Raw genomic sequence first — 19,004 nt, 5'->3', positions numbered from 1 at the left:
TAAAACCACACTCTCTAGTTATGTAAATTAGCCCCTCAGTGAAGTCATGCAGCACTGTAATTTATTGAGTGAAATAATTTCACTATTTCACTGAAATAATTTCATAGCCAAAATGAAAGGGTTAATGAAGACCGCAAAGTGCATAAGCTATTCCCAAGAAAGAGCTTATGTATTGGAAACTGATAGAAGGCAGCCCAAGTTTATTTTTGAAGAGACTCATATAGACTATTGATTTTTCCTTTTTAATTAAATGTTGAATTTTAAATAGCTACCTTAAGCTACCAGATGAAGGGAATAAAGTGAATGAGCTTTAAATTCTGACCTATTACAACCTATTCTGTTCTAAATTAATAAGAACAGAATATTAGAAGACCTCTACTTTCAATAAACCTAAAATGAACATGCTATTTCAAGAGAGAGGTTTTTCTTTAAAATTTTTAGCTTTCATTTTTAAAGACAGTAGATAACATCTCACATCTAAAGCTTACATTTTCTATAATCTTAATAGTAGAATGTTTATTATACATTTTAATCTCAGTAAAAGTTACAGCAGATGAATATAATCTAAACTGTCCAGTTTGCCATCATTTTATTTCATGATGTTAACATTATGAAATGACAGTTATACCTATAGGATATTACCAAAATAGCAAATTTTTTTTGCAAAAACCTTTCTCCAGAGTGTGTTTTTATTTTCAGATATTTTGATATTTTAAAAATAAATCTGTTCACATGACTCTTTTTGATTTTGAAAATGTATTTAGAATATGACTTGGACCCTAGATCCCTTTGACAAGAATTAAAACAAAGAAGTTTCCTCTCTTTGCTGCCTTTCTCCCAGTGAACTCGATGTGAACTGTCCTAGTCAAATTTATTTCATTGCATGGCCATCTCATAAAATATTGTGCTGCATTCCTCTGGGTGAATCTAGGTATTTTCCCTTAGAGAGCACTAATAAATGTCTATGAATTTAGCAGTATAATCTGAATTTCGTTAATATCTCCAGTCACAAAAATATTAAATCATAAAACTCCCCATATTTAGATTTTTTTAAGATATTATTCCAAACTATTCTGCTTTCTTAGACAAATATTGCAGATCAACTTACATTCACGACCCTCATCTATCCAGCAGGAAGTTTCGAGGGCCAGGCATTGACATGGCCGCAATCTGTCCGCCAAGAGAGTAGCCAACCCTTCTGTCATTTGTCACCACGGGGCATGTTCAGAATTTAAAATTTCAGCTGGGGCTTAAATTTGCTCTGTCTCCTCATAAATTCTCAGTCTGCATAGTCTGGATAAGCCTCGGGATTTGTTCAAACAATCTTTGTACTTATATTTTCAGTACTTTTTTTTAAAGCAATTCTGGTGTTTTGGCTTTTGCTTTGTTTTCCACAAGTTTGCTCCTAAAAACCCCTAACTACCTTCTGTTATGAAATAATATGTTCCTGAAAACTCATACCTAAACTGGGTCATATTTTAACATTCTCAAACAAATTATCTGTACAGTAATTCCTACAAGTCATATTCTAAAGTGAAGAATCTTTCTTGTAAAGAATTATCTCCTCCTTTTCAAATAGAAATGAACATATGCTGGATTTTTTTATAGGAATATGACAGTTTATAACCAATCTCATTCACTAAGGAACCATTTACAATTAACTATAAAATACATAAAAAATTGAACATTTAAAAAATGCTCCTGAATAAAACTTTCTACTTTTGGTTTTAGAAGAGGGAATTAGCCAGTTTTGCATAGTTTAATATATCAATCCCTGTATTCATCAGCTGTGATAATGAAAAAAAATAGTTCTCTATGTTCTTTTTTTGTTTCTTTTATTTCTATAGAGGACTCTGTGTGTGTGTGTGTGTGTGTGTTGTGAACTTGGTGGAATCCAATCAAAACTGAAAGTGTTACTATAACTCTGATGTATCCAGTGATATTGAGAGATTTGGAAGTCAGTGTGGATCTCAAATAGGACCAGGAGAAGTGAGGATAAAAGTAGAAAGTGATGGTAGAACTGGTAATATTAATTTTGAAGAATTTTTTATAAAGTATATCTTATATTTGATTAAAAGCTATTAAGTGCAGCTCATTACTATAATTAAACACAAAAGGAAATAGCTCACCTGTCAGGCAGCATTAATTCAAATACCTATTTGATTTCTTTGTGTCTTCTTATTAACTTCCCCTCAACTCCAAATTATATCAGTACAGAACAGATAAAGAAATTGAGAAAGAGATTAAATGGATATCCAACATTCTAAATCAAGGTAAATAGTATGCTTTATATTAAAAGTGTAGGCCATTTCCAGTTGGTGGCTTAACTCAACAAAATTCTCTTCACATTTAATTAAATACTTGAGAGTTCTATTGTTTTTACTCTTACCCTCCAACGTACTACTACAATGTATTTAATAAGTGTTTTAGAATTACATATAAGGTCAAAGTTTTAATTTATATTTTGTTGGGTTTATTTTGGGAGGTGGTTTTTGTTGCCATTGCTGTTTGTATGTTTTGCCTTAAGCTAACTTCTTATAATCTTTCCCAATTTAAATCAGCCCCAGCAAACTTGAATTATTGCAAGTAGATGTCCCACATGTCTTACGGAAATAGCATCTATATATTACCAAGGAAGACAAGGGAAGCTTATGATTCATGAATCCTAATCACACTCCCTAGCTGGTGATGCATAACCTCATTTGGTTTTGCCAGTCAGCTGAAGATTTCAAGAGAGCACAGAGGTTAGGAATCTGGGCTCAGGAAACGTGCTGTCTTGAGCTTGAATTTAGCTCTGCCCCTAATCAAGCTGTGTGTTCCTGAGCACGTTACTATACACACTTCCTCATTTGTAAAATGGAAACACTAGTATGATTAGGTTACACCAATTAACCTAATGATTAAATTAAACCAATCTTTCCTTTTAATATGGTACATGCTAGCCTCAGAAATTGCAACCATGTACAGAGGGGCGCCTGGGTGGCTCGGTCGTTAAGCATCTGCCTTCAGCGCAGGTCATGAACCCAGAGTTCATGGGATCGAGGCCCGCATCGGGCTCCCTGCTCGGCGGGAAGCCTGCTTCTCCCTCTCCCACTCCCCCTGCTTGTGTTCCCTCTCTCGCTGTGTCTCTCTCTGTCAAATAAATAAATAAAATCTTTAAAAAAAAAAAAAAGAAATCGCAACCATGTACAGAAATGCATGCAGGATATTTACTACTGTATTTTAAAACAGTGAAAAACAACTTCAAGTCTGTTAATAGGGGAATGAGTAAATACGGCATTTCTAATCAAGTCCTTAAAAATAGATCTATAGATCTGAACATGAGAGATATCTGTAAAATATGAATCCAATTTCTTGACCTAAGGCCTAGCACATAGTAGGCACTGTGTAAACACTCTTACTATTCAATAGCTGTTGGAAGCAGAAAGCTATGGTGTAATCCCCTCTATCAACTAATGAAATCTGTTTCTCTCCAGAATACCTCAGAGTTACCCCGAACTTTGTCATTCCATTTTATATAAGCCAGAGCTAGTGGGTATTTCCCAAATTCTTCAAAACCTCCTCTCTTCTAGACTAAAAAAGTTTTATTTTTTGTTTGCTTTCTGAATTACATCTGCCTTTTGTATTTATTTTATGATTTGATTTTTATTCCAAATGATCATAGCTGTCTTTATCTTTTACCCTTCCGTGGCCTGCATTGAATAATTTAATACTGAAAGGTGTAAGATTTTGTTTCTAAGCCTATTTTAGCCATCTAAGTACAGATGTTTTATTTGTACTCCTTCACTCTTTTGAGATCTAATTTTTCACTTCTCTGGGATTCTTTCATTTTCTGTATCTGCGTTGTTATTTCTTTCAATGTTGTTCTCCATAAAGTCCATAGTTCAGTCCTAAGCAGCTAATTGAGTGCACTAATTACATAGTCCAGTGCATGGCCCTGCATAGGAGGGAGGCTTTGTCTTCCCTTTTCCTGCCTTTAAAAAAATCCCCAATGATCCAGCAATATTTGTCAGTGTCCTTTTCTTTTTCTTCAAGTTTTTATTTAAATTCCAGTTAGTATTCTTTTATATAAAAATGGATATGTGTTAAATCTCCGTGTTAGAGACAGCAGCGTAGGTAAGGTATCTCTGCCGCGGTGGGCCTCCTGGAGTGTCCTTTCTACTTTCCCGGTCCATCCTGGATACTGCAGTTTGTTAGAACTCCAAGTTAGACTGGCTATGAAATGTACTATTTTGGGCTGTCCAGGAGGCTGATAGCACTGTGGATAAGTCCATTCTTTGGAGTCAGACTTACCCAGGATACAGTGTAGGCTCTACTGCTTGTACATGAACTTGGTCAAGTACTTAATGTCTCTAAGCCTCTAAGCTTGTGGGGAAGATAAAATAACAAATCTACGTAAAGGCCTTGGCAGAGTAACCAGCACAAAATAGGCAGGTCATAACATAAATGTTACCCATCGTTCTTCATTATCCTCACCACAGCATGTAGGAGGTTTCCCTCACTTCTCATCTGACAAATCAACCGCATGCTTTTTTGTTCATTTCAGTATAAAAGTTCTAGGGATGCCTGGCTCAATCAGTTAAGCATCTGCTTTCAGCTCAGATCATGATCCCAGCGTGCTAGGATCAAGTCCCACACTGGGCACCTTGCTCAGCGGAGAGCCAGCTTTTCCTTCTGCCTGCCCCCCGCCCTGACAAATAAATAAAATCTTTAAAAAATAATAAAATTAAATTAAAAAATAAGAGTTCTGGGAAAGTAATCCTTTTGGAGTACAAATTAGTAAAGCCATTTTGGAGGGCAATGTGGCAATATCTACCAAAATTTGATTTGCACCCTTTGACCCTGCATCACCTCTCCTAGAAATCTGTTCTAAAGAAATAACATTTGGTGTTATAACAGTGAAAAACATTATAACTATGAAAAAAAATGAAAATAACCTTTAAATGACTGTTAATACAGGTCAAAGGCTGGATTTCTCAGGAAACAGACTCCGGGGTGGAGATCTGAGTACAGGATGTTAATTAGGGAATGCCCTTGGGGTCAACATCTATGGCCAAGTGAAGGAAGTAGGACTGGGCAGAGGAAAAGAGACCTCAACTAGTCCCACAGGGGCTACTGCTGGGTATGGGAATGTCCTTGACCTGGGCAAATTTCTTTGGCTGAAGGCAATTCCCAGATTCAGCCAGAGACCTCAGCCTCCAACGCTAGTTGGAGGATTGAGTGCCTCAGTCCTGAAAGGGGGATCCAGGTGGCACACCACAGCATCTGCTATAAAATTGGTCTATTTGTGGTATGACCATACTATGGAATACCGTGCAGCCATTAAGAAGACTGGGGTAAGCCTCATTCACTGAAAAAGCTCATCTCTAAACAATACCCATGGGTACTATAATCACATTTATGTTGACAATGTGTGTAATAGGGAAGGGTACTTATTTATACACATACTTAGAAAAGGGTGGTTGCCTCCAACAGTTGGGAGAGCAAAAGGAAGTGGACGTTTCCACGTCTTATTCTGTACACTTACCTACAGCCGGCACCAGCTCTCCCACCATGTGAGTGAACCGTCTTCAGAATAGATCCTCTGGCCCCATGCATTGCTTGAATCTTTTTTTAAAAAAGGTGTATTCATGTATTACTAGAAAGATAAAAGATTACATTTGATTAATGTCAAAAATAAAAGTGAAAACCATCCCTTTTCGTGTATTTAACCAATGCTCACTCTAATCTCTGATTAAACTTACCGTAAGATGGGCATGTATTCATAATAGTATTATGCCTTTCTAGAAGGGTGATTTTTCAAAAACCGAACTTCTTAGACAACTGTAATTATATTATAGAATCAAAAAAGGAACCCACAAGAAAATAATTAATGTTTTTTTTTTCACCTCCAAGCCATCTTCTGCTTTCTGAAGTTTGCCTCAGGATAAATATCAGTCACTCACTACCTATGGAGCAAACCATTCCCTAGTTGTTTATCTCACCAAGAGTTTTCTATTTATGACCTCTTCTCCACCATGAGAAAAAAACAAACATTTAAAAAAAATCATCTTTAAGGAGTATTAGATAGCAAGAAAGGAAAATAAATTTAAGTTCCATATTCCATTTGATTATACTGTAATATCCCTATTACACACATTCCATTTGGTTATACTGTTAGTTGGCTGGGTTCCTACTCCCCATCCCATGCATGTAATCAATTACCAAATCATGCCAATTTTATCTCCTTAGCGTTTTTCATCTCTTATCCCCTCCTTTCTGTCTCTACCATTCCTGCCCTAATTCAGACCCTCATCAGCTCCCCTTTGGTATATTGTAACAGCTCCCAGTATTGACCCCCCTACAAGCCCCTTCTCTGCAGAGCACTTAGAGTGCTTCTTCAAAAGTGATGTCATTGCCTCACTCCCCCACTGCAAATCCTGTAGGATCACCTTAATTTTTAGGATGAAGTCCATAAGCTGAACCCACCTATCACCCTAGTCCCATCTTCTGTTCCTCTACTAATTCTTTCACTCAGTCTGCTACACAGAGATTCTTTCCTTTACAGAAGGGATCTTGCTGTTTCATTCTTGTCATCTTTCAAAATGCAGTTGTCTCTGCCTAGAACACTCCCCCATGTTACCCTTGCCATGGCCTGGCTAATGTCTCCTGGCTCTGCCAATCTCAGTATACTGGTTTCCCCCTTGGAAAAGCCTTCTCTCACCCCCAGTGTGGCGTAGGTGTCCCTCATCGGGATTCTGTAGCATGCTGTGGCTACTCTCACCATAACTCGACCGTATAGATTATCTCCCTAACTACACAGTCAGTCTCCCTTAGAGGAAGGGGCCAGCCTTACTAACTTAGTATCGTCAGTACTGTGCAGTTGTTCCTGGCATATGTTTGGTGCTTACAACGTTTAGATGGATTGAATGAAAATATTAAATCAGTAAGCTACTGAGGAATGTAAACATATCATCTTCTCTTCTTTCCATTTTTATTTGGTTTTCATTAAAATCTATTTACATTAGACAGATTTTTGTGTGTTCATTTATCCTGGTGCAACAATATTCAATTTTAAACAAAAACAGAGCTATTTCTCTTCTTCTAATAAACAGCAAAAGAATGCGGAGGAGGGGAAATGGCCAAATGGGCATGAAAATATCATTAGTAAGTGTGACTGAGGTCAGTCACCATCTAGAATTTTGAGAGGTAATGATTTATCAAGATGACTAACCAGACTCTTAAAAACTATGCTGTTTGTTTTTTGTTTTTGTGTGTGTGTTTTGTTTTAGGAATTATCCCTTTGACATAGTGACATTGTTGAACCTTGTTCTATTCAAGGCCTCTGACACCAACAGAGAGATTTATGAAATCTCCATGCAGCTCATGCAGGCACGTATCATTTACTTACATAGAAACTTCGGAGAGAGGGTGGTTGATACCCGGATGCCTGCTTATTCCTATATATCACTGGTGGGGGTATAAGGAGTGAGAAGACCGTTACATAGCCTTCTCTAAACACAGGAACTAACTGATGCTTTACCTTTAATACTATATTAAAATATGCATTCATTACTTTTGTTACTATGAAACTTGATGAAACATAAATCCTCCTGAGTCAGCCAGCCGATGTTTTTTCATACCATTTCTCCCTTTCCTACCTCTCTGTAGATCCTTGAAGCCAAGCTCTTCGTGTACTCGAAGAAAGTAGCTGAACAGAGACCCGGCAGTATTCTCTACGGAACACACGGCCCGTTACCACCCCTATACAGTGTGTCACTAGCGCTCCTGTCGTGTGAGCTGGCCAGGATGTACCCCGAGCTCACCCTCCCACTCTTCTCAGGTACCATGCAAGGACACGTGTGATCATTTCTGCACAGAGTTATCTCCCTTTTATTTTATTTTTTACAAGAGAACAAATCTACATTTTTGCTTATTTACTTTTCAGCAAGTTTAAATCCTTGAGGGGTACAACGTCACATGGACTCTGTGTCCAACGGCCTTAGCAGGAAGGTTGCTTCAGAATTTGGCACAAACCATGCGGCTGTTCCCATGAGCCAGGGTTACCTTTCCCCAGATTACTCTGGTTTTATTTGGTTTGCCACTAGGAGTCACTGTGTTGTTCTTTGCTTTGTACGCGTAAGAGTTATCTCTTGCCTAGATAGAATTCGGTTTCACCTCAAGCATAAACATCTTCAATCGGGAGAAGAGCTGTGTGTGTTCCTTCTGGTTCAAGAGACCCCTGTTATAGCCAGCAAAAATGGAAAATGGCCTTGGACCACAGCCTTCCAGATACATTGGCTATTTTAGGAGTGCTGTTACCAGCAGGCTTCCACAGGCTTCAAGATGGTGGAAAGAGAATGGGGAGGCCGTAATTTTCCTTCTTCAAGGCTGGTGTCATTTTAGAGTCAAAATTATTGATGCTTAATTTGTAGATCACAATTGCTTTGGACTAACTTCCCTTACATATAGAAGGCAATTCTGGAATATATTTAAATATAAAAAGTGTGCTTATCTAAAATAAACATAGGACAAATGCAGAGATGCTTAGATTAGTCATAATCCTTCTCTATACCTTATGTGTGTAAAATTTCCCAAATAAATTAAGTATGTGTGGTATAACTTCTAATACATATAATTGCTGCAAGTTGTTTTTGGTGGTGATGGTGATGGTGTTTTGTACCTTGTATGTTGCTACATACATAGTTGTTGAGAGCTTAGATTTTTAGCACATCTTTACAAGTAGTCTTTGTGAGTAATTTTTGTGAAAACCCACCTTTAAAGAATTACATTTGTCGATTAACTTCCTGCCTTGCCAAGAGGCTGATTTTGGTCTCTCATTTGGTCCTCTTTTTCCGTCTCTGTTACCAGGGCCTTCGTGCAGATCCCCCTCAGTCCCCCACCCCACCCCTGTCCCAACATCCCCTGCCTGCAGTCCTCAACCCTGCAATCCACCCACTACTCAAAACCAAATATGCACAGCACTTCTCCGCTCAGACTTCTCTGCCCAGCTGCCCTAAAACTAACTGCTGATAATAACAGTTTCCATCCATTGAGTGGCCTATACTAGGCACTTTATGCACACTTGATTTATCATTTGATTTCTGCAACCCCATGAGTAGTGGTTAGAAAATGAGACTCTGGGCTTGACAGCCTGGGTCCGTCCCTGGCCCTGCCATTCCCTGGCTGTTTGACCTCGGGCAAGTCATAGAACCTCTAAATTCCATTTACCCTTATCTGCAGTAGTAACTACCTCAGACGGTGCAAGGATTAGAACAAACTGATAAACCCAAGCAGTTAGCCTAGGGCTGGTGTGGAATTACCACCATCACCACTGTAATCGCCCTTGCTATTTTACAGATGAGATACTAAGGCTTAGAGACATTAAATAATAGGAACTCTTTCACTGATTAAAAAAAAAACCCTCCTCTTCCAAACTTGATTTCCAAACCTTTTCATCCAAGAACCTTCTACTCCCATCTCACTTGACCTTTCACATGCCGGGCCCTTTTGTCAATCCTTGCTTCTGTGCATGCTCTTCCCTTTGCCAGAAATGGCCCATCTCTCCTTCTCCCTAACTCCAGTCTTCCTTAAGACCTAACTGAAAATCTGGGGCACCTGGGTGGCTCAGTCAGTTAAGCATCCGGCTCTTGGTTTCTGCTCAGGTCATGATCTAAGGTCATGAGATCAAGCCCCGAGTCGGGCTCCACGCTCAGAGGGGAGTCTGCTTAAGATTCTCTCTCGCCCTCTGCCCCTCCCCCCATCAAATAAATAAATAAATAAATCATAAAAAAAATAAAGACAGACAATACCAAGAGTGCCTGGCTGGCTCAGTCAGAAGAGTATGCGACTCTTGATCTTGGGGTCATGAGTTCAAGCCCCACGTTAAGTGTAGAGATTACTCAAATAAATAAACTTTAAAAAAGAGGAGTGGGGCACCTAGGTGGCTCAGTCAGTTAAGCATCGAACTCTGGGTTTTGGCTCAGGTCATGATCTTAATGCTGTGAGATCAAGTCTCACACTGTGCTCTGCGCGCGGCACAGAGTCTGCTTGAGTTTCTCTCTCCCTCTCCTTCTGCCCCTCCCCCCCAAAATAAATAAGTAAATACATCTTAAAAAAAAAGAGAGACCTAATTGAAAATCTGTTTCTACTGTGAAAATCTCTCCATCTATCTGCAACAGAATTAGTCACATCCTTGCCTCATGCCTGAAACAGTGGGGGGACTCCAGAAAAAGCCTTCTTGATAAACTAGTTCTCTTCTTGGAAAACTAAAATGTATTTCTGTTCACGTCAACCAAGATTTGAGTGCCACCTCTATGCCAAGCACTGTGCTTAGGTCCTAGGAACACAGATGTGAATAAAGCAGTCTCTCTCCCATCAATGGGCCATAATCTAGTAATAAAGAAAGATGTGCAGGCATATGGTTATGATACAGAGCAGCAAGTGTAATTAAAAAAAGCACATTCTGTGTATGAGATAGAAATAAGGGGATAATCAATTATTGGGCCAAGAATATCAGGCAAGACCTCCTGGAGAAGTTGGTGTCTGAGCTGCAGTTGGAAAAAGGAGTAGAAATTTGCAAAGCAGACAAGTAGCTGACATTACAATTGGCAAGTAGGTATTACAGACCAAGGAAATAGCACGTGGGTTGACTTAGAGGTATAAAATAACATGCTGCGTTCGAGAGATTATGTAGTGGTCAGTTGGGCTACTACAACATGCAGGGATGAGGGAAAGCTAGAGACGGTCATGGACAGACAGAGAAGCAGAAGTCAAGTCTTGGAAGGCTTTGTATTGTTGTATTGTACCCTAAGGAGTTTATAGGACAGTGATCTCTAGGTGCTCCTGAAACCCCTCAGGGCCGTGGGAACAGGAAGGCAGGCATCCAACAAGCTGCTTGGGTTCTGAAAGCCACTGATCAGTTTCAAACAAGAGGCAGGGAGAAGAGCAGAATGCATTTTAGAAAGACTGACCGTGTGTGAAGGGTGGATAAAAGAACATTCAGTCTGAAGGGAGAGGATCTGTTGAGAAACAATGACAGTGGTCCACGGAGGAAATTATGAAGGCCTGAACTAAGACAGCCCCGTGAGAGTAGAAAGGGGAGACCAGAGTCAAGAGCTTCCAGGCGGGGTACACAGAAGGGAGTCCCTGGCATGATATCTGGGAGGTAGGGGGTGATAGCCCCACCTCAAGAGCCAATCCACAGAGGAATGGAAAGGCTAAGGACAAAGCAGAGATCATAAGCTCAGCTTGGGATATTGAATGTAGGTGTCTGTCAGACATCCCTATGTAGAGACAGACTAGTGTCAAGGGCAGACCAGCGCTAGTGACTTACGGAAGAATAGAAGGGGAGTAGAACCAAGGAAGCAGAAGAGATCACCAGGGGAGTGACACAGAGAGGAAGAACACACCCAGGCACCCAGATTTTGAGGACTGGGCCCAGGAAGAGTGAGGGAACAGACAGGGATGGAGGCCCATTCAGAGAGGAAGGAGAACACCTAGAAGGTGGGCATCATGGAAACCTAGAGAAGAAAGGATTTTGGAGGAATGAGTGAGCACAGTCCACAGCCTTGACTGGATCAGAGAGCTCCCAGGAGATACGATCTAAGCATCACCCTCTGGACCTCACAGTTCGCAATTCACAATTATTGGTAACTGTCAATAGTTTCTGCAGAGAAAGTGCAGTAGAAGCCACGTCTCAGTGGCTTGGCTGAGAAAGAAGGAAAAGGAGAGGATTGGAGCTACAGTGGGTCGCAGAGTCTGAGGGTGAGCGGGATTTGAGCTTGTTGTTTGGCTGAGGGGGGAAAGCTGGTAGCAGGCTGGACAACTCAGGGAAGAGGAGGTAGATAGTACAGAGTGTTCAAGACAAAAGAAGCTCATACAGTGAGTGGCAAGCAGGTGCAATCGAAGATTTTCTTCAAGAATTGACCTTTGGGCTATTTTGATTTATGAGGAATAACTTGTTTAAAATAACATGGAAAAAGGAGGAGGCTATAGCGATTTTCTAGCTCTTGTTTTCACTGCTTTTACTACTAAAAACCCTGTGGTGAGATTTTTATCGCCTGTAATGTCAGATGGGTCAATTCCTTGGAAGTAGCCAGGCGAGTTGCACAGGTCACTCCCAGAGGAGCCAGAAACTCTACGGAACAGCCATCTCACATTTTTTTTAATTTGTTGCTGGAGGAGTGAGTGGGGCTTGTTTGCATGCCTGTGGCATTTTTTTCCCCGTTTCCCTCCAGAAAGACCTCTACAATCCTGGCCCTGATTTAGGTGCCTCTCCCCACACACACACACCAGTTGGACCTTGAGTCTGACAGACAAGATGTAATAAACATCATAAATAAGCAAATCGTGTGATGTGTTAGAAGGTAATCATTGCCTCTAAAAGACTAGAGGTTTTTATGCCACTGTTAAAAAATGTATTTTTGATAGAGGGTGTCCCTCCAATTGGAAGGATTTATTCCCCTCCAAATTCCCGATCCTTTTCTAGCAGAGTTAAAATAGTTCTTTTGCCCTAACGTGCCCTGAATCCTGGTAACCAGAAGGCCTTTTCCTCCACCGAACCCCTACAACACTCTGTTTGTTCCTCTTTATCACTTGCTACCTCGCGCCAGAGTTACCTGTCAACATCGCTTGCCTCCAAGCCTCCTCCTCAGGGACACGAACTGAACCTTGAGTCCTTGCTGGCTCCATAGTGCCTAGCACAGTGACTTGCCCCTAGAAAAGGCCCCGTATGTTGAATAAATAAATGTTCTGGGATCTGAAGGATCTGAATATGTGTCATAAAAGTTCATGATATCAGTCCTCATATCCGTAAAGTTTAGAAATTAAGTCAGTTTTGAAATTTTGAGCTATGTGGACCATCACAGCTTAACCCTGATTATTGCGGCCCAGCATTAAATATATTCATATTCTTCAAAATAAAAAAAATGATAATTGTAATTTTAGGAAAAGGGCCAAATCAGTTAAAGCTACAGTTTCAGGGATCTAGTGGATTATCTTGGTGTAATTCCTGGCATCTTTGTTGTTCTATTGTTTAGCAGCCAAGAGCTCCCCAAACGAGATTACATGCCATGCTGGGTAATAACAAGTGCATCAGACTGTGCTTTCGAATTTCCCTTAGGATAAAACCGTTTCTTCTCTAGATGTTAGAAATAAAAGATTACAAGCAGCTTGCAGCATATAGGTAATGCTGTGCTTTTATTTCTATAGACAGCTTATTCAGATCACAAAATTAAATGCTGCTGACAGTGAAACAAGGCATAAATGCTGTCACAGAAAATAAGGGGCTGAATGTCCAGTTTTACCCTTTTGATTCATTTATTTCATAAATGCACCAGCCGCATAGTTGGCAGTTTTCAAGTCGATACCAGGAACGTGAGTCCACATACTGAAGGTTCACTTCTCAGGTTTACAACGAAGAGTTCATGGAAGACACTTGGTAAACTATCAGAAGAGTGGAAAGATAATAGTCCTTGTTACAACAGTCCCAACCACTGTTTAGTAAGAGCCTCCTCGGCACCCAGCACTGTGCTGAGCATGTAAGATACCTTATGATCCTATTTCTTTTTTTTTAATTATGTTATGTTAATCCCCATACATTACATCATTAGTTTTTGATGTAGTGTTCCATGATCCTATCTCTTAATCCTCACAATGGCCCAAGGTGGTCCCATTCTACAGATGAGGAACAGAGAGGTTAAATAACTAACAGAATTTCCTGCAGCTGGTAGGTGCAGGAGCTGCGATCTAATCACATGTCCTGATTCCGAGCCCCTTGTTTTTGTCCGCTCTGATGCGCCTCTTCCAGAGCAGAGGATTTGAGCTCATGAAGCCTCGCGCCTCACTCCACTTTGACCAAGCCCATGCTTTTCCCGCTGTGGTCTCTGACAATAGTCCACAGAGCGCCAGATGCAAGAAGCTTGAGGACAATCCTCACTTGTAAGATTTGGAGGCCTTGAGGAGCTGCTGTATAAGAAAATGCCTTGTACACTGCAGTCACTGTTCCATCTGTCCGTTGGTGTTAGTAGCTTCGTTTATTTCGATGAGGTAACGTACGGCTCTGTGTCACTGCCATTCCCTTTAGAGGTCAGCCAGCGGTTCCCCACGACGCACCCAAATGGGCGTCAGATCATGCTCACCTACCTGCTGCCCTGGCTGCACAACATCGAGCTGGTGGACAGCAGGCTCCTCCTCCCGGGGTCAAGCCCCAGCAGCCCAGACGATGACGTCAAGGACCAGGAAGGGGAAGTGACCGCTTCACACGGGCTGAGAGGCAGTGGCTGGGGCTCCCCGGAAGCCACGTCACTGGTCCTGAATAACCTCATGTACATGACGGCCAAGGTAAACTCCGAGGATCCGTGCCTCAGAGCACGGCTCTGTCATCCAGGGAACACCCTGTGCTGCCCACTCAGGGCAAGCGGCTCTTACCATGAAGAATCGCACGAATAGGGCATGGAGCGTGGCAATGGTTGCACAGCGATGTGAATGTACTTCAGGCCACTGAACCGTATGCTTGAAAATGGCAAACTTTATGTTATGTGTGTTTTACCACTGTTTTTTAAAGTAATAATAAAAATAAGAACCCTAACATATTAAAAATTATGACAATAAGTACGTACATTACTGCTTGGTGCATTGTAAGTTGCTGAAAAAATGGCATCTGTCTGAGGAATGGCCATGTCTCCCCCTTCTTAGGATTTTGAGATGGCCATGACCCTTATAACAACTTTTAATCAAGCATTTTGCATCCTGCCATTTTTCCCACACGTCTCCCGGGCTGGTTTTTCTCTTGTGTGTTATAGTACGGTGATGAAGTTCCTGGACCAGAAATGGAAAATGCTTGGAATGCTTTAGCCAACAACGAGAAATGGAGCAACAACCTGAGGATCACCTTGCAGTTCCTGATCAGCCTGTGTGGGGTTAGCAGCGACACGCTTCTCTTGCCCTATGTAAGTGTCCCTCAGGCTCTCGGGAGTCACTGCTCCTGTTGGTTGTATTTGCAACTGCGAGTCAGAATGTGTTCTTGGCGCTGAGTAAAATGGAGATGTCATATTTTGTCAGTCACGCTAATCTCCCAGGAGCTCGTCTACATGTTACATAAAGTGTCTTTCTGCCCCCTGAGAAGCAGGCTACAGTGTCCTGGGGACACCTGTCATCCTCTTTCTAAGCCTTTGGACACAGAAACTTATGAATTAAAATGGATATTTTCCTAACAGCTACTAAAAGCTGCCTTCTGTAAACAGTAGACCCACTATTTAAGAGAAACTCAGTAACACATTATGACTAATAAAAATGCTTCATGTTTACATCTTGATGCTCTTAAAACAGAATAAAAATGGAGAGTATCCAGGTGTTTCTCTTCAAATGTAAGTGTTAGGAGAGAAATAAGCAGAGAGAAATCTTCCTGAGATACATGATATTTAGTGTTTGTATTTAAAGGTGATCTGATCAATAAAATGACAACATTTTTATTTATTTTTTTATTTTTTTATTTTTTTTTAAGATTTTATTTATTTTTTGAGAGGGACACAGCAAGAGAGGGAACACAAGCAGGGGGAGTGAGAGAGGGAGAAGCAGGCTTCCGGCTGAACAGGGAGCCCGATGCGGGACTCGATCCCAGGAACCTGGATGGGATCATGACCTGAGCCGAAGGCAGACGCTTAACGACTGAGCCACCCAGATGCCCTAGACAACATTTTTAAAACCCTAATTCATATATGCAACTGATGAATCATTGAATATTATATCAAAAACGAATGAGGTACTATGTATTGGTTAATTGAATTTAAATTTAAAAATTTTTTTAAAAATAAACAAATAAAATAAAACCCTAACTCAGTTGGCATTTTTGTGCTGTTGGTTCTTGTGAGATATTTCCTGCCTGCCCAGTGTTTTGAACCACTTGAGCCCTACTGCGGCTCCCATGCCTCAGGTTGGACGGTGAGGGCCACAATAAGGCAGAGCTTTAATCCAGACTTATTTTTTAAAATTTAAAACCCTACAAACAGCTAAAATTCACTTATTTCTAGGGGAGTAGAGAAGAGCAGGGGACTGGATTCCTTATTTAAACAAAAATAACTTGCAGTTTTTTCCCATGGCTTGTATAAATAAACTTGTTTCTAGATAAGGCCTTAGCGGGCAAGTTTTCAGCTGAGAGAGAATGCATATGCCCCAAAGGTAACTTATGTAAATGTGGACATTAGGGTAGGTAAGGCCTTTAACATGTATTTCTGTCAGACACACATGTGCAGAGAGGCCAGTTTTAATCCAAACGCTTTGGTTCATGCTAGGAGACCATGAAGCTGAGCTATCGGGATGGTAGCTCTGGGGAGGCCGCATTCCTGGAAGGGAATAGGTTACAGTCTAGCATTCTTGTGGGCGAGGCTCTGGAAGACATCCCTTATGTTCTGTTTCTTCTCAGATTAAAAAGGTGGCAATCTACTTGTGTCGTAATAACACGATTCAGACCATGGAGGAGCTTCTCTTCGAGCTGCAGCAGACGGAGCCAGTGAATCCCATCGTCCAGCACTGTGACAACCCACCCTTCTACCGCTTCGCAGCCAGTAGCAAGGCCTCTGCAGCAGCCTCCGGTAGGGGGAGGGCAGCTGGGTGGACATCTTGTCTTGGATCTCTGGATTTTTCTGTATGGAGAGCACTGAAGGGATAGGAGTGTATGTGTGTGTTACTTTTTCTTATTCCTGTGTGAACTTTCATTTAATAGATGGCTTCAGGGGTGCCTGGGTGGCTTCGTCGGGTAAGCATCTGCCTTCAGCTTAGGTCATGATCCCGGAGTATCGGGATGGAGTCCCGAGTCAGGCTGCCTGCTCAGCAGGAAGTCTGCTTCTCCCTCTCCTCCTGCCCCTCCCCCCTGCTCTTGCCTGTGCGTGCATGCTCACTCTCTCGCTCTTTCTCACTCTCTCTCTCAAATAAATAAAATCTTAAAAAAAAAAAAAAGATGGTTTCAGAATAGCTGAGACTCTTGAAGGGCCTTATCGGTTTAATGAAATCATTTTGTAAGGGTGACCATCAGTCAGTGACCCAGTATTGGTAAGCCATGGAGCTTTGTACTTTAGCTTGATCCCTGGCAGGACACGCCAGTCACTTCGGAATCTCATTTCTGGACCCTCCTTCTATATCTATGGAATTTTCTTGGTTAATAGCCTCCCAGAGTTAACTAAAATGCCCCTCAACAGTATTATCACTTTGAATAAATTGGCTTCTCAGCAGCATTTTATGAAATATATAACATCCTCCTCAAGTTCCTTGAAGCCGGCTTCCCTTTGATTTTCCTAATACCATAACTGCCTTCAAATCTCTCTCCTCCACTGGTCTCTTTTGCCCTCTATTTGCCCTGCACCTACTGCCAGAGCATGTTCCCAAAGAGGAGCAGTATACTGCCCAGGGATCAGAAGCTCTAGGTACTTGGACTTGCTTCACTAACATTAGTTTAATAACTCCTGGACCCAGAAATTCTAAAGCATCTAGCAGCAGGGTCAGCCACTATAAATAAGCTCATTACCTAAGTGGTCAGGAAGAAAGTGTTTCAAGAATGTTGTAGCTGCACTTTATAAGAGAGTTGAGGAATTTGGTTTGACCATAACAGATGTCTGGGATTCTCCCATTTCAGTGGTGTGGGCTTGGAAGTTTGTTTAGAATGTCTGAGATTGTATAGAAGATGTAAGGAATCTTCCAAACATGAGATTTTATAAGAAATCCTTCACTGTAATTACTTGAGACCTGGGCTTAACCCTTCCCCCTACATTTTTTTCTAATCCTACCTGCAGGAACCACCTCCAGCAGCAACACAGTGGTTGCTGGCCAAGACAGTTTCCCAGACGCCGAGGAAAGCAAGATATTGAAAGAATCTGATGAGAGGTCGGTGCACAAATTTGGCTTAATGTCCAGTATAACGTTCAGCAATAGTCTATACAAAGGCATCAGTAAGAGTTTGTGGTGTTTCATAAATTACACACACACACACACACACACACACACACACACACACACACAAATTTTTCTTTGCTTTTAGAAACACAAACTGACTCTGATTCTGCTCTGTATATCCCTAAAGATAATGATTTCTCCCTGAGAAAAGCCAGAGAAAAGAAAGATTAAGAGGGATGTCATCCTGGTGGCTGAATCCCACTTACCGCAGGGCTTACTAAAAACCACTGGTGGTTCTGCTAGTGGTCACAGACCATCTGGAATTAGAGGGAATTTCCATGTGAAATTTTCAGATCTGACTGTGGAATGATTACTTAGAGATTGAGCAGTTGTCTTGAGGTGAGTCCTATGAAACGTCATCATTTTTGTTCTGTCTTTACATGGTCAAATTTGGTTAACCAACAACGCTGCCTTTTCCTGCTAAAAGAAGCCTCTAGTCCCTTCACATTAGCTCTTTAATGGTATTTCTCTTGCCCCTTTACATTGTCCAAAAGCTACTCATAAATAAATAAAATTGGCATCACCATTTCCTGTAGTTAATTGTGAAGAGCAGAGAAACAAACAAAAAGAAATAAATAGGACTCAAATTAAAAAATAAAAATTAGGGGCGCCTGGGTGGCTCAGTTGGTTAAGCGACTGCCTTCAGCTCAGGTCACGATCCAGGAGTCCCTGGATCGAGTCCTGCATCGGGCTCCCTGCTCAGCAGGGAGTCTGCTTCTCCCTCTGACCCTCCCTCCTCTCATGTGCTCTCTCCCTCTCTCTCTCTCATTCTCTCTCTCAAATAAATTTAAAAAAAATTGTTTAAATAAAAAAATAAAAATAGGTTAAAAAAATAAAAATTAGATGGGGTGCCTGGGTGGTTCAGTTGGTTAAGCATCTAACCCTTGATTTCGGCTCAGGTCGTGACCTCAGGGTCCCGAGATCGAGCCCTGTGTTCGGCCCCGTGCTCAGCAGGGAGTCTGCTTAAGGATTCTCTCTCTTCCTCTCCCTCTGCCTCTCCCCCGACTTGCGCCCTAAATAAATAAATAAATAAATATATATATATGTATGTGTGTGTATATATATATATATATATATAT

The 19,004-nt window shown here is 41.1% G+C and overlaps 1 protein-coding gene across 4 annotated transcripts in view; it reads left to right on the top strand.

The window, feature by feature from the left end:
• FRY (FRY microtubule binding protein) overlaps positions 1-19,004 on the top strand; it is a 447,132-nt gene that overhangs the window by 347,994 nt on the left and 80,134 nt on the right. For all 4 annotated transcript variants that reach the window (XM_073894719.1, XM_073894717.1, XM_025875084.2 and 1 more), the window contains 6 exons: positions 7,272-7,371; positions 7,651-7,822; positions 14,066-14,322; positions 14,784-14,930; positions 16,403-16,571; positions 17,766-17,856. In XM_073894719.1, coding sequence (XP_073750820.1) covers positions 7,272-7,371; positions 7,651-7,822; positions 14,066-14,322; positions 14,784-14,930; positions 16,403-16,571; positions 17,766-17,856 — 936 coding nt within the window. The remainder of the gene's footprint in view (positions 1-7,271; positions 7,372-7,650; positions 7,823-14,065; positions 14,323-14,783; positions 14,931-16,402; positions 16,572-17,765; positions 17,857-19,004) is intronic.

The sequence above is a fragment of the Callorhinus ursinus genome, unplaced genomic scaffold, assembly GCF_003265705.2.
Source record: "Callorhinus ursinus isolate GAN/ISIS: 27379988/994484 unplaced genomic scaffold, GSC_fseal_2.0 scaffold7, whole genome shotgun sequence".
NCBI lineage: Eukaryota > Metazoa > Chordata > Mammalia > Carnivora > Otariidae > Callorhinus > Callorhinus ursinus.
The sequence above is the reverse complement of the archived record's forward strand: the minus strand, read 5'-3'. Positions and strand labels throughout refer to the sequence as shown.